The sequence below is a fragment of the Stegostoma tigrinum genome, chromosome 12, assembly GCF_030684315.1.
Source record: "Stegostoma tigrinum isolate sSteTig4 chromosome 12, sSteTig4.hap1, whole genome shotgun sequence".
NCBI classification, from domain to species: Eukaryota; Metazoa; Chordata; class Chondrichthyes; order Orectolobiformes; family Stegostomatidae; genus Stegostoma; species Stegostoma tigrinum.
The window spans coordinates 12897914-12914007 of record NC_081365.1 but is presented as its reverse complement, the minus strand read 5'-3'; the positions used below and the strand labels follow the sequence as shown (position 1 = coordinate 12914007).

Below are 16094 nucleotides of genomic sequence, written 5' to 3'. Positions count from 1 at the left end.
TTAGGCCACATTTGGAATACTACATTCAATCCTGGTCTCCCTGGGAGAGGAAAAATACTGTTAAACTTGAAAGGGTGCAAAAAAGATTTCCAACGGTTTGAGCAATAGGGAGAGGCTGAATAGGCTGGGTCTGTTTTCCCAAGTGTCTGAGGCTATGGGGTGACCTTACAGGTTTATAAAATCTTAAGGGGCATGGATAGGGTGAATAGCAAAGGTCTTTTCCCCATGGTAGGGGAGTCTAAAACGAGAGGGCATAGTTTTAAGATTTTAAAAGGCACCTAAGGAACACCTTTCTCGTGCAGACGCTAGTGTCTATATGGAATGAGATGCCAGTGGAAATGGTGGAGGCTGGTACAATTACAACTTCTAAAAAGCATCTGGACATGCAAATGAATAGCAAGTTTTTAAAAGGATATGAGCCAAATGCTGACAAATGGGACTAGATTAGTTTAGGTTATCTGGTCAGCATGTATGAGTTGGACTAAAGAGTCTGTTTCTGTGCTGTACATCTCAAAGTCTATGTGATTAGATGTCAATGCACAGAACAGGTGACCAGACCAACTCTTGCTATGCACGCCTAGGCAAGTTTAATTGAAATGGTCTCCTGCAAATTTAGAAAAGTGAATTTTTTTTTATGTTACATCTGTCTTTCAACATCTTCCTGATAGCATGAGAGATTTGTAGATACCATAAAACTAAGTGGCACGTCTTCGCATCTTATCACTCTGTCAACTCATGGAAGATGGTCTCTCATTTGGAAGGAGGCAAGGGGGCTACTGTTTCTCAATCACCAAAGATTTCCAAGTAATTACTTTTTGTCTACGACTGTATCCATTGCCCATTTGAAATACAAAACCTTTGTTCAATATCTTTTATTTGGACCCACCGTTTGCCAAAGAAAAATATATTGATGGCAGGGGTTTCTTGCTCCCACAAAAAAAACTTGGTAGATCACTTCTAATGCTGGCTGATTATTGGGACTATTGTTTTATTCTGCTATAATGCAACGTTATAGACCAGACCAACGCCTCACAAAATATTAAGAATTTAGCACAGACACCAACTTTTTCTTATGTTTAAAGGCAAGTATCAGGTGCTATGTTCCAGATGTGATTCACTTGGTCAGACTACCAGCCTTGAAGGAAAACACACTTTATTCTTACATTATAGTTAAAATCCAAAAAGAAGAAAGATGAATTAGAATAACTTAACTCTAGTGGAAAACGTACAGAATAATATATTATCTAATGACCAAACAGCAACTGCACCAATATAGTAACATCCTGTAAACACACGCTTGGTAAAGGCAAAGTCAGTAAAATAAATTATCTCATCTGCAATTCTGCAGTCCAGGAGAAAGGAACATCAATAGAAAACTGTATACGAGAGAGAGAGAATTCAAGCATCCTTCTATAGCAGGGAGTGACTTTTGCAGCTTCCAAACCCTAGCAGTTACTAGAAGTTAAATTCTGGTTCTGTGGGAGCTTGACTCCACCACTTCATGCTGCTTCTGTTGTTCTAACTTTTTTTAAAAAAACCGTAGGCCTCAAACTATTTACATTTTGGGCTTGGGGTAAACCGTCTGTTACCTCTGTCTCAACCTCTCCATTAAAAAAAAATGGACAAATATACCTGCTAAAGCCATAGTATTGTGACAGCATACAATCTTCAAATAATTTTCTATAATTCCCTATTACTTAATTGTCAGAGTAATGATAAGCGGAAATAAAGGTCAAGAAGTATTTTTTCAGTATATTCCCAGCATATTATTAGGATAAGTCAAAGCTACAGTTGAGAATTAATCATGAGCTAAATTGTACTTTGTGGAATCGGAGATTTAAGGCACAGAAGGAAGCAATTCAGTCAATAAAATCTATGCAAATGGAAAAGAGTAATCACACCCAATCTCATCTTTTTGCTTCTCAAGTTGCAATAGTTTACAGGGCTGTGGATCACATGTATAATTTACAAAATTATTTATTGAATGGGATTTGGGTTTCTGCCCTTACCAACTTTCTAAAACCTCTGGGTAAAAAGGAATACTCTTCAACTTCCTTCTAATCTTTCTCCAATTAATTTAAATCTATAGTTTGCACATGTGAATCCTACCAGAATCTTATTTAAATACTGTTATGTCTGTTCTGAAAAATGAAACTTGACAAATCAAGCCGTTTTATCCTGTCTTGAAAGACTTGCATAAACATTGTACATAAATCTGACAGCTGCTTTAAGTCATGCTTAACTGCATTAATGTTATTTTGATTTTTTTTGATGACAAGTGTATGTTATTCCTCCAGCTGACAATTGAATTCCATACCACCCAACAACCAATCGTGACCTAAAAATGCCCCTATATTGCTTTGGTGCAAATTCATGTAGCTTTTTCTGGTTGGACTAAGAGAACAAAGCAGCAAGTCATTAGTTTTAGGGTTTTTTTTTAAAAGTATACTTCCAGCCTTGTTTTTGTGACTTTCTATGGTTTTCAAAGTTTTCACCCAACCTTTTGGTCTATAGTTAGTGGTCATTTGACTACAACGCATGTACAAATTTGAGCAGATTAGTTGTCACAGTTCACAGAGCAGGTTTGCTGGTGCTTCCCTTTTTAAATGGATATTTTCTACTTCCAATGGATATTACTCGTTATGGACAATTACACAGGTACTCAAACCCTGTTTTGCCCATGTAGTCTTTATCACAGTTTTTCTGACGACAGTGTCCTCGTTGGTGTTTCAAGAGGTATCGCTGTCCGGTCTGATTTTTGACATCTTGCCATTCCAGGTTTGTTTTTCTAGCAATGATCACTAATAGTCAACGGACATGGTAACTGATCCCTCTCTTTTTTTTATTCTCCCCCCTACTTAAAATAGTCATAGCTCCTCAATCCACTCTTCTGTTTTCCTTGGGTATCTCTTTTAAAAGGGTGGGATGTACTTAACCCAGCATGAGATTCATTACACTGCAGAAACATAAACTATCAACATTCAATAAAAGAAACAAAGCCATCTCAAATCTGCCTTGGGGTGTTCCTAACAATCCCTGTATTTTAACCCATTGAGATGATGTTAATGATGTCTTGAAATAATCAGCTTCAGCTTAGGGCAGCACACTGGCTCACAGTGCCAGGGACCCAGGTTCGATTCCATCCTCCGGCGACTGTCTGTGTGGAGCATGCACGTTCTCCCCGTGTCTGCGAGGGTTTCCTCTGGGTGTCTGGTTTCCTCCCAGTGTCTGCTTTCCTCCCACAGTCCAAAGATCTGCAGGCTAGGTGGTTAGCCATGCTAAATTGCCCATACTGTTCAGGGATGTGTAGTTTAGGTGCGTTTATAGGGGAATGGATCTGGGTGGGATGCTCTGAGGGTCGGTGTGGACTTGTTGGGCCGAAGGGTCCGTTTCCACACTGAAGGGATTCAGTGATGTATGCCTTACTATTTTTTCTGTGTACACTAAATGTTCAAGTATGAAATGGAATATAAATTTGAAACAAATTTTTCACCAACTTCAGATCTGAGCAATGAAGTGAGATTATTTGGAGTGTTGTTATCTTCCCGAAACAATTGAAAGGACATTTCAGTTCTCGAGAATAAATAGCCAATTATGATCAAATTTATTATTGCCAGAATTTGAATACCAGTTTAATAAGAAGGTTGCGTAGATTTTTCTGAGGTGCCTGACTAGCAACTTCATTGATCAGGTCAATATTTTAATTGCTAGCCTAAGCTTATGTTTGTACCTGCTGTCAGGAACCACATCGTTTATCTGGACTTGGTCAATGTTCCAGCATCAATACCCGCAGTTGAATATTTTGAAAAAAGATGCTGGAGAGAACAAACAGATGTGTGGCTAATCACTCTTTAGAAGATTCTAACTTCTTTGTATTTTGACTAGTTCACTGTTGAACCTACTTTCAAACTTCAAATTGTGACTCTCAATCTTTCAACGCATGATCTTAGTAGGCACAAATTGGACTAATACATATTCTTATGTAATAGAATTAACTTATTCTGTGTAAGCTGTAGCTATATTTCACTTACGCACATTTTGGAGCTTGAAAGCTAGATTTGTGATTACAGTTTGGTACGTTGTTGTTTGATATTGAGCTTCTAAGTTGTATGGCACAATGCTAGGCTAATTTGGAAGACATGTGTTCTGATCTGTTGTTCTGATACTGAAGCTTTTCTCCCAACACAGTTGGTGAATTTGTCAGTGATGCCCTCCTTGTCCCAGATAAATGCAAGTTTCTACATCGGGAGAAGATGGACACCTGTGAGAGCCATCTGTATTGGCACACTGTGGCAAAAGAGGTACAGTATTTTGCTGGAAGTGACTAAGCAAATAGTTCTGTGCAAACTAGTGGTTTGAAGTTCCTTGTCCTTTCGTTAGCTGATCATTCAGGATATAGTTTCTCACCTACAATGCATGTATTTGTGATGGGTATGATATTTTGGCAGAGCAATCAGGTCGACGGTGCCGAAATACTTGGCATTGTTTTTCTATTCTTATTGAGGAAAGAATCTTTCTCCATTCCCTTGGCTTCTGTCATTGCTTGATAAACTGCTTTTAATGCTCAGTTTATTTGTGGGAACTAATAATAAGCAAAGGTAAGGAAAAAGAACTCTTGTATTTCTTGATGATAACTTTAAAATTAGGGTATCATCATTGCTTTGACCTAATTCTTCTTTGTCCCTATAATCTTCTCCAGTTCTACAACTTTCAGAGCTATCTGATCTAATTCTGGCCTCCTGGAAATTTATTTCCTGCACCATCAGCTTCACAAGCATTTTTTTTGAGGTTACAGTCCAACAGGATTTATTCTGAAATCTCACAATCTTTCAGTGTGCAGCTCTTTCGTCAGGTGGGAGAGAGGGAGCAGAGCACACTGATCCAGAATTTATAGGTAGAGAGATCTATAGATGCTGGAAATCACAAAGAAAATGTCAGGTCTGGTAGCATCTGTGGAGAGAAAGCCGAGTTAATGTTTCGGTTCCAGTGACCCCCCCCCCCCACCCCCCTTCAGAAGATAGGCAATTATCCTCTCAAAACAGGACAGTAAAGAAGATTTTACAGATACAGAACAGCATGGTGAGGTCACCTGTAGCATGACATGAACCCAAGGTGGCTCAGTGGTTAGCACTGCTGTCTCCCAGCGCCAGGGACCTAGGTGCGATTCCACCATTGGGCGACTGTCTGTTTAGAGTTTGCACGTTTTTCCCGTGTCTGCATGGCCTCTGGGTGCTCAGTTTCCTCCCACAATCCAAGGATGTGCAGACTAGGTGGATTGGCCATGCTAAATTGCCCGTAGGGTTCAGGGATGTGTCAATTAGGTTATGGGGGAATGGGTCAGTGTGGGATGCTCTGAGGGTCAGTATGGACTGTTTTTCCACACTGTGGGGATCCCATGATTACAGATGAGGCCATCTTCATGGGTATGGAATGTGGCTATCAGTCTCACCTTTTTTTGATAAATTGTTATGACCTTAATTAGTTTTGAATTTGGCGGGTGATTCCGTCATTTAGTTTGCCTCCAGATCCACCTTCTTTTTAATTCTTTCGTAATTCTCTATCTGCCTCACTTAATCAGATTATAGGCCATCCCTTCACTGATTATTCAGCTGTTAACACAGGAAGCACCATCTAACAATCTCTTTCTCACCTGCAGAGATTTACCATTTGACACTCCACTCACGCCAGTTGTATGATCTTTTGATCTCTCTACCTATAAATTCTGGATCAGTGTGCTCTGCTCCCTCTCTCCCACCTGACGAAAGAGCTGCACACTGAAAGATTGTGTGATTTCAGAAAAAATCCTGTTGGACTGTAACCTGCTGCAGTGTGACTTCTGACTTTGTCCACCCCAGTCCAACACTAGCACCTCCACATCATTCTTAAGAACAGCTAGGGATGGGCAATATATACTGACCCAGCCAGCAATGTCCACATCCCAGGAATAAATTTTCAAAGAAATGTATTTCACTAGAATTAGTTTGGATGATCCATCCAGGACTGCCAAGGAAGTCTCCAAGATCTCTCATGTCAGACTTCAACTGATTTGATTCAATTTATGTAATAGTTTAAAACCGATGGAGGCAATGATACAGCAAAGGTGTGTTGAGGCCTGATGGCATTCCAGCAGGAGTATAAAAGACTTCTGCATCAGGCACACTGTTCCAGTACATTTACCCAACTATGTCTTATTTATCCACAAAGCAGGGAAATTCCAATGGTTGACATTTAATCCAGAAGTTACTGAATTCAGATTTCCTCACCTGCCATGATGGGGTTTAAACTTATGACCCAAGAATGTAGACTGGATGTAGATGTTACTCTTCACGGTTTTTACCTGACTCGCCCAAATAAAGTAGATGCGACAAGAATTCTGCCAACTGATTACTTGATACAGATGACCTTATCTTCCCCCTCACCAGTCTGTAGAACTGGATGAGGTCAGAGGAAGTAAGAGTAACAGGCACCAAGTTCTCTTGTTCTTTGCACTTTAACGTCAGTCCTTCGAGCGCTTGAATGGCATCTATCAGAATTTAGCTTTGGACGCACAATGTTGACTTCTGATAGACCCAGCTTCTGCTTTGGTGGTATAGAATAAAAACAGTGTTAGTGGAATTTAGCATGTCTGGCATCAGCCATTGAAAAGAGACCAGCTGCCAGACCCGAGTTTCTCTAAGATTTCATAGTTATCTCACATCTCCACATCCAAAGTATTTTGCTTTTGTTATGTAATACATAACTGCTGTGTATGAACAAGATTGATAGTTATGTTCTCCTCTCTTCTCCACATCCCTCCCCATAAAAGCTGCCTGCAACTATTAATATGTGACCAAGCACTTAGGGCTTTATTTTCTGTTTGATCAGTAGAGCACATTCAGGCCAAATACAAAAATATTTGAGTAAACTATGTTAATATTTCGAAAGTATATCTTGATTAACTTTTGTATTTTGTTTTAATACAAGTTAAGACAGAACAAATGGACCTTACTAAGTTTTTCAGTTCACCTAGTCACTTCACCAGTCTCTCAAAGGTTCCACCAAAACATCAAGTTTAGTTACGTACAATAAAAATAGAAAGTGCTGAGTATTTCTAGCGTTTTCTATTTTTGTTTCAGATTTCAAGCACTCACTGTAATTTGAATTTATTTATAACATTTCCTGGCGGGAGGGAAAGCTAAATGGAAACAAGATAATGAAGAGAAATTGGGATTAAAGTAAAGCAAATTTTAAGTTGAACTGTTATCTCATGTGGTTGTTCAGTAGTCTGGCTTGTCACTTAGAGTTTTCAGTTGCTGGAATAATTCCCCTTAATATTTTATCAGTGCAAGTGATTGGAGCATAATGTTTCTTTCACTCTGCCATCTCCAACATTTTGACTGATTTTGGTAGTCAGTCCGCTTCATTGTGAGCTCTGGTAATCTTTGCGGATTAAATTTTCCTTATTCCACTCTCCACCCACCTTATTAATCTTTTCAAACCTCACTCTCTGTCCCACAAACATGTCTCTCTATTTTCAAGTGATTCACTTAAACTCATATGCATTTAAAAATTTCTTTTCATGGTGTGTGTGTGTGTGTGTGTGTGTATGCAAACATTCTTTACTTGCTCATTTTTGGGAACATCTAGCAAAGGCTTTCTACCAAGGTCCATTCATAAAACATGCATGCGTTCAGGAAAAGGAAATGAAAATCTGATACTTTCTCTAGAGACATCAATTAAAGTCATTCAAAGCTTAACCAGAGAAAATGTCGAATGTAAGGAAAAGAAATCTTAATTGAAATAAGAACTGAGACACTTTTTTTTTAATACACTTCTTCAGACCTGTGGTGATAAGATAATGAACCTGCATGACTTTGGGATGTTGCTGCCTTGCGGTATTGATGAGTTTCGTGGAGTGGAATTTGTTTGCTGCCCCATTCCAGAAGAAAACGATAAGATTGATGACTCTGACATGGATGACGAGGACTCAGATGTGTGGTGGGGAGGCGATGATGATGACTATGCAGATGGCAGGTGAGGATTATTTTATTGTATTTTAATTTCCTAACAACCCTTGTTCATGGACAGCTTATATGAGACAAGTATTAAGGACATCAAATAACAAATGTAGTTGATACACTTTAAATTACATTTCAATCATAGAACAACATTTTACCAGTGTGCATTGAGAATAGGAAAATGTTTGATCTTTTTGTGAAAATATATACAATATAAATGATTTTAGTTTATATTTTGGAAGATCCAGATGTCTAGGATCATTTGGCAATACTATGTTAATGTCAAAAGACACTTCTATCTATTCAAGTATTAGTCTATCCATTTCCAAGGAGGCAATGACCTAGTGGTATTAGTGCTAGATTCTTAATCCAGAGACCCTGGTAGTGATTTGGGGACCTAAATTCAAATCATGTCATGGCAGATGTTGGAATTTGGATTCAGTTTTTTTAAACTTCTGGAATTAATCTAGTGATGACCATGAAACTGGTGTTGATTGTTGATAAAACCTATCTGGTACACTGATATCCTTCAGAGAAGAAAATCTGCCATCCTTACCTGATCTGGCCTACCTTTGATTCCGGATCCACAGCAATGTGATTGACTCTTAACTACTTTCTGGGCTTTGGGGATAGCAATAAATGCTGGCCTAGCCAGCAATGCCCACGTCTGAACAAGTAATAAGACAACCTAAGATTTTCTTAAATAGACATAATTGCTGTTAATGACTATCATGACCTCCGTGAATATTCTTCAGACCTCAATATAGTTATAATTTATGGCATCTGATCCATTTGGGTGATATTTTTATCTGTAAACTGTTGCTGATTTCTAAGGTCCAAATGCTCAGCAGGGATTCAATTGTTTTTAAATCTAATATTTCTTTCTGAAATTCAAGTGTGTTAGAACCAAACATCTGTGAACAAAATCATTGGAAATTGACTGTGCTATGATGAACAAAGTGCTGAAACTTTGTTCCGTAGCACTTACAAATTTAACTGGATTTCACAGTTTTGCCTCTGTTCAATCCAGAGGCATTCTCGGCTGGAGTACCTTGAAAGAATATATTACACCATGTAAGAGACTCAGGCATCAAAGTGTTACAGCTCACTTAATTGAGTCGCTATCCAGGCAAGACTAGAGAGATTAAAACCTGCTCTGACACTTGTGTAACTATAAAATTAAGCAGTCTAGTATACTACTGACCTCCCACTGACCATTACCCAGCCATGTACCACTCTACACCTGACTTGCCTACCTGCCCCCCTACCCTTCACTTCCCTGCCTGTTCCCCTCACCTCTCTGCTGTCTGTTGCCCTCTCCGCTGCCGCCTTGCCCTCTTATTCCACAGTTACCTTAAGTACTTAAACTGTCTTGTATAGTTTGTGAAAATATCTTTACCACCTTTAAACTCCATTTTAACATGGTTATTGCTGTACAAGGAAAGTGTGACTGGCCTCCAACTGAGGTCTTTGACTTTGTGGAAGACACTCTAGTAAAGTAAGCTGCGTGTTTCTCAAACAGCCTGATTCAGAGGTCCAGGTGAGAAATTCAGAACGCTTCAGAAAAGGAGCGGAGTGGCAATCTGATATTGGTTACCACTCCTTAGATCATATTGCTCAAGCTTTCAATCCATTGACATTAGCTCATTGTACACGCCTGGGCTAAGTAGGTGGTGAGTAAGTTGTGGTGATTTCCCCTTCCGCTTAAACATCCTAACTCACCATGTCAGATTTTACATGTAAATGGTTACTTGTGTGAGTTATCTAACCCATCAAGAAGGGATGTGAGTTGGCCAAAAGGCAAACAAAAAGCAAAATGTTCTGAAGGCTTCCTGATTCTTTATTATTTGTCAAATTAAAAATAAAATTACTACTGTACGTAAACTGCTTTGAGTTCTGCTTTAATTGGATGCAACCTGTTTTTGTCTTAACCAGGTGGTGGTGGTGGTGGCCAGAAAAGATTTAAAATTGCCACTGAATACTATTAGCATTAAAAATCAAACTCCTTTTGAAATAAATAAAACATAACTTTAATTTTTACATTAGTGTGAGCATGCTGTTCTTGGCAAGAAGTTATGAAATAATGAGCCATTGTAAGATCATTGCAATGTAATTATATGTGAGGCTAATTGAATTTTCATTGTGCAATTTGTCATTGATTTAATGTCCCTTTCGACCTTGCGTTTCATCTAGTCAGTCCTTTTGTATTTAGGCATTAGTTTTGAAAGAATTTGAGAGTTTAGTTCATTTAGTTCTGGCTCAATTTTCGCACTTCACAGTGAGATGGTGTCTGCTCAAGTTTACCTCCAGAGGATTGAACACACAATCTCAGCCTCTGGTCTGGTGCTGCACTTTTGGAAGTGCCGTCTTCAAATGGAACATTGAATTTTAGGCCCTATATGCCCCCTCAGATAGAAATAAAAGAACCTGTGGTGCTGTTTTGGAGAAAAGCAGGAGGTAACTTGTGTTTGAGTAAATACTTATCCCTTAACCGTCACCTGAAACTGATCACAGGATCATGATCAATTGGAGGTTCTCATGTGGAACCTAGTGTTCTCTTTCCTACATTGTAACAATGGCTGAACTTCAAACATACCTCGTTAGCTGTAAAATGCTATATGAATACAAGTCCTTCCTCCTTGTAGTTTTACATATGCTTGTTTCTGAAGTAAATTACATTCCTCAGTAAACATTCAGCAAAAGCAAAATACTGCAGATGGTGAAATTTTAAATTAGAAGTAGAAAATGCTGGATAAACTTAGAACTCTAGGAACATCTGAGAAGAGTCAAATAGTTGATACTTCAGAAGAAGAATCATATTCAACTCTGTGATTCAACTTGATTTCAAAAAATTCTGAATTGCTTGGGATGCTGAGTTTTAAACCATTTTCATCACTTGTGAATAGGTACATTAATAGATTTTGCACTAATATATTAATAAGCAAATAGGATGAGTTTGCATCAAATCACTGGCATCTTGAACGATTGCAGTTCTGAGTGTTGATTCTTACAGTAAACCTGCATATTTTTGTCAATGTAGAAGCACACAAGCTTCCAATAAATGAAAGATTTTGCATGAAATACTGGAAAATGATCGCACCCATTGGAATTGCACCATTAGGTTAAACTAGGAATAATAAAAAAGTTAGGATTGTGGGGGGAGGCGGCAAAATATTTTGTCTTTTAGGGTTTCTCTTTCTGAAAAGGCACAGTGTTTAGAATGTCTAAGCCTACATCTTAGATTTATAAAAACTGGAATTAATTTCTAATCAATAAATGAATCAAAAGCAGGAAAGTGGACTTGAGGATTATCATATCAGCTGTAATCTCATTGAAATGCTGAGCAGACTTGAAGGATCAAATGCCCTATTTCTATTCCTACATCTTACGTTTACATCTTGCCTGAGTGTAGTACTAATTATGATGGGTAAAGTTGCACGTAGGAAGAACCATTTATGATCTCGGAATGTTCCAAAGCCCATCACTTCAACAGTACTTCTTTGGATTTGTGGTTCTTATTACAATGTAGAAAAGCATTCCAGATCATATGAACTCTCTCACTAAACATTTTTTCTTCATGACTCAAACTCTCTTAGTCTCAAAGTCTGAACACTGTGATTGCTAACCCTTTTTTAAAATTCATTAATGGGATGAGGGGGTCACTGGCTAGGCAGCATTTATTGCCCATCCCTAATTGCCCAGAGGGCAGTTCAGAGTCAGCCACATTGCTATGGGTCTGGAGTTACATTTAGGCCAGCCCAGGAAAGGATGGTAGTTTGTGCCCCTAAAGTTTATCAGTGAACCAGATGGGTTTTTCCAACATTAGATTCTTATTTCCACATATTTTGAATTCAGATTCCACCATCTGCCATGGGTGGATTTGAACCTGAGTCCCTAGAATATTATCTGAGTTTTAGGATTAACAGTCCAGCAATCATACCACTAGGCCATCATCTCCCCTTTGAGCTAATGACCAAATTATATATTTGAGTAAAATATACTGAAGGATAAATATTGTCCTGATGACTGAAGTGAACTGCCCTGCTGATCCTCAAAACAGTACATTGAGATTTTTTTCAGTTACTCATAGGTTGTGGCCATTACTGACAAAACGTTTATTTAATGCCCACTTCTAATTACTAATTATCTTCAGATATTGGTGGTGAGCTTCTGCTTTGAGCCACTGCACTCCGTGGTGCAAGTATACATACCATGCTGTCAGGGAAGGAATGTCAGCATTTTGAAATTATAATACAGAAGATATAGCCATATATTTCCAAATGAAGTTGTATATGATTCGGAGAGAATCCTACATTGCTGCTCCCATGCTCTTGCTGCCCTTGTCTTTGAGTGGTGGAGGTCAAGAAGTTAGACCAGTTCGACCATATTAGGTAAAACTTCCTAATTAAGAGCTTGCCATTGTTCTTTCGTATTTGGAGTTTAATCATTTCAACATTGTCCCTCAATGTGTATAAAAATGTTAATTAGTGCTGCAGCAGAGTAAATAGCAAGCTTGTGACAAATAATAGGATGGTAATGTGTACAGCCCAGGCACCTGGAAACTGACCTTGTAAAAGATTGCTCTTGTATAGCATTATGTTCCAAAGTAAGTTTGCTGTGAGCACTTAAGTACACAAAAAAAATTCATACATAGAGGATAATGCGTACTATTTGTCCTTCATAACTTATACCCAGAAAAAAACAAGTTAATATTTGCAATTATCTAAGATTCGCGATTTCCTTAAACTCAAAGGCTTTTTATCAAAGTACTGCAATTTATAACATTTTTTTCTAACATACTTATGTGCTAATTCAAGACACCAGAAGGCAGCACCATAGTGGTGGCATGACTGAGCTCGAAATCGAGAGCCCCAGGTTAATATTCTGATGGTGCCTACTATGTTCATCAAGTTGGGGGTGGGGAGGTGCCACGGTGTGGTGGAGTGCATGGAGATAATGCTGAGAGAAAAGGAACAAGCAGACAAAGATGTCTGATGATAAGCTGAGAGAAAATTGCTAGAAGGATGCTAACGCCAAGTCTAAATTGTTGAACATGGCTTGGCTGTGCTCAGTACTTCAGGACCTAGTGGTTTGGGAGAAGATAACAAATGACGATGAGGATATTCATGATTTGAAATAGTTGAACTCAATGTTGTAGTCCTGAAGGCTGTAAGGTACCTTAGTGGAAAATAAGATGTCGTTCATCCAGCTCGCATTTAGCCTCGCTGGAGCACTGCAGTAAGAGACCGAAATTTTGGTGTATTGAAGTGGCAGGTAGCTGGAAGCTTAACATCATTTTAATAGTCCGAGAATACATGTTCTCCAAAGTGGTTTCCCAGTCTCAACTACCACCACCAACTCACCCCCACCCCCTGCCGTCCCCAACTGTGTATCCAGTTAATCAGCGAGAGTTGGCATGAAATTTTTCAAGGTGATCAGTTACCTGATCATCAATGATAGACTCCGATAATGTCCCCACCATAGTTGTTATGCAAAGTGCTCTGTAACTCCCTGTATCCGTTCTCACTCTTAAAGAGTGGAGTAATATAAGCAAATTTCCAATTCTAAGGTACAACTCCTGAATCCAAGGAATTCTGAAAGATTACGTTTGGTGTATCAGCAAATGTGCTCTCCTACCTCCTTTAGAATCTGTGAATGGAAACCGTTACATCCTGGGGGTTTATCACTCTTCAGATACCTATTATTGCTGACTTACTTAAGCTAATTTTATTTAGACCTTGTTCTTGATCCTTTGATCATTTCTTTGGGACTTCTGGCAAGCTATTCTTTTTTCCTGTGAATACTGAAGCAAGATAATCATTCAACATATTTGTCATTTCCCCATACTCATGGACTGTATCCCTGATTTCAGCCTTCAGTGGGCCAGCAGCATCTTAACTAATTGCTTTCCCTTTATATAACTATAAAAATGCCTTTTTATTGTATAGAAGATTTTTAAAATTCATTAAACTACATTAAGTCTGTAAGGTAATTCTGTATTTTGAGTGAGATCAAGGCAGCTCAATCTCATGTTTAATTAATGATTTATCATGTAAACAAATTACAGAACTCTACTTCCTACTCAGTGCACCTAGGGATGAACATTTGAACTTTATAGAGGGGAAGAACAGAGGAATGTCATTGAAGTTGAGCATGTTATGTCTTCTTCATATCTTGACATGATTGGATATTTTAAAACTGAGATAAGTCAGAACTTCACCGTTTGACTTGAGACTTAATCACAGGAGAGGAATGAGTAAAGGAACTGCAATCCATATCGATCACCTAATTTAAGTCTGTGTTAAAGATATTAACAAAATTTTCCTTTTGACTTTTGTAATACTTTTCTGAAGTGACAAGTAAGAACATGAGAAATAGAGCAGCAGCGGTTAGTCACTCAAGCCTGCATCACCATTCAGCAATATCATATCTGATCTGCCCCTGATGCCATGCCTCCTCCTCCTCCTTTTGTGCCAGCTCCTCAAAGCTATCAAATCCTCAGTTTCAAAATTCTAGCTACCCCCTCTTTAAATACTTAGTTATCTAGTCTCCACAGAATTTTGGGATGGAAAATTCCAGATATTGACTACCCTTTTGGTAATACTTTGTATCACAGTTTTTTCGTTTAAAACTCCCCCACTAGTGGAAGCGCATATTTTCAACATCTAACTAGTCACCCACTCTGAATCTCGTATGTTTCAACAAGATAATCCCTCATTATTCTGAACTCTAATGAATAAAGGCCTAATTTGTTTAACCATTCTTGAGAAGTCAACCCCTTCATCCCAGGAATCAGCCTTATAAATCTCTTTACAGTTGCTTGCAATTCCAGTATGACTTTAAGTACAGTGATCAAAACTGTATATCATGTTCCAGGTGTAACTCATCAACCATGCATGGTTGTAACAAGACTCCCATATTTTTAAACTCCATCCCTGAGCAATAAAAATCAAAATTCCATTTACTGCCTTATTTACTCGCTGGTCCAGCATGACAAATTTCATTTTCAAAGTGTTCCACGTGCAGGAACACCCAAATCCCTCTGCACTACCTGTTCTTGGAGTCTCCTTTTATTTCAACGATAGTCTGTCTTTTGATTCTTTCTACCAGAGCATATCCTCATATTTTCTTAGATTAAACTCCATCTGCCAAGTTTTAATGCATTACACTCTAACCTCTCCTCTAAATCATAAACATAGATAGCGTACAATTGAGGCAACAATTGAAATCCTGGTGCTACTCTCCTAGTTATTTTCCAACCTGAGAAAGAGCCATTGACCATGACTCTGTCACCTGTGTATTGCTGAACCCTAGTTAATGCATAATCCTCAATACCATCTTGTGTAAGTGGCATCTTGTCAAGTGCCTTCTGGAATGTGAAATATTCACATCTGCCAGTTCCCCTTTGTCAACTCTGCAAAAGAACTCTTCTGTGATTCATCAAACCTCATTTCTCTTCCATAAAACCATGTTGATTCTGTTTAATAGTATTAAGTTTTTCTAATATTCTATAGTTTCTTTCATGGTAATGGAATCCAGCATTTTCGCAATGGCAGATGTGAGGCTGACTGGCCAACAGTTTTCTACTTTGTCTCCATCCCTTTCTGAACAAGTGTCCCATTTGGAGTTTTCTAAAGAAGATCCGTCCCAGAATCCAGTGAGTTACAAAATATTTTAGCCAATGCCTCCACAATGTCTGCAGCCACTACCTTGAGTGCTTGCCATCTGGTCCTGGTGGCATGTCTGCCTTCAGTTCCATTACCTTGTAAAATACCTTGTCCCTTGTGATAGCGACTATTACAAGATCTTTCCTCCTATTAGCAACTTCCTTATTTGTTGTTTTTTGGATTTTTGCAGTGCCTTCCAATGTTGAGATGATACCAAATTTTAGTTTGGATTATCTGCCATTCCCTGTTTTCTGTCGTTAATTCCACATTTGTATCCTCCAAGGGTCCCACTGTTATTTTGACTAGTCTTTCATAGACTCACAAAAGCATCTGTTAATATTTCTTGCCAGTTTGCTTTTGTAATTAGCCTACCCCTCAGTATTAGCTTTCTCATCATCTGCTTCCTAAAAAAGAAAATTCCATTTCTCTG

The 16094-nt window shown here is 38.5% G+C and overlaps 1 protein-coding gene across 4 annotated transcripts in view; it reads left to right on the top strand.

Moving 5' to 3' along the window:
- LOC125457121 (amyloid-beta precursor protein-like) overlaps window positions 1-16094 on the top strand; it is a 163806-nt gene that overhangs the window by 88861 nt on the left and 58851 nt on the right. For all 4 annotated transcript variants that reach the window (XM_048540886.2, XM_048540889.2, XM_048540888.2 and 1 more), the window contains exons 4-5: window positions 4189-4301; window positions 7820-8013. In XM_048540886.2, coding sequence (XP_048396843.1) covers window positions 4189-4301; window positions 7820-8013 — 307 coding nt within the window. The remainder of the gene's footprint in view (window positions 1-4188; window positions 4302-7819; window positions 8014-16094) is intronic.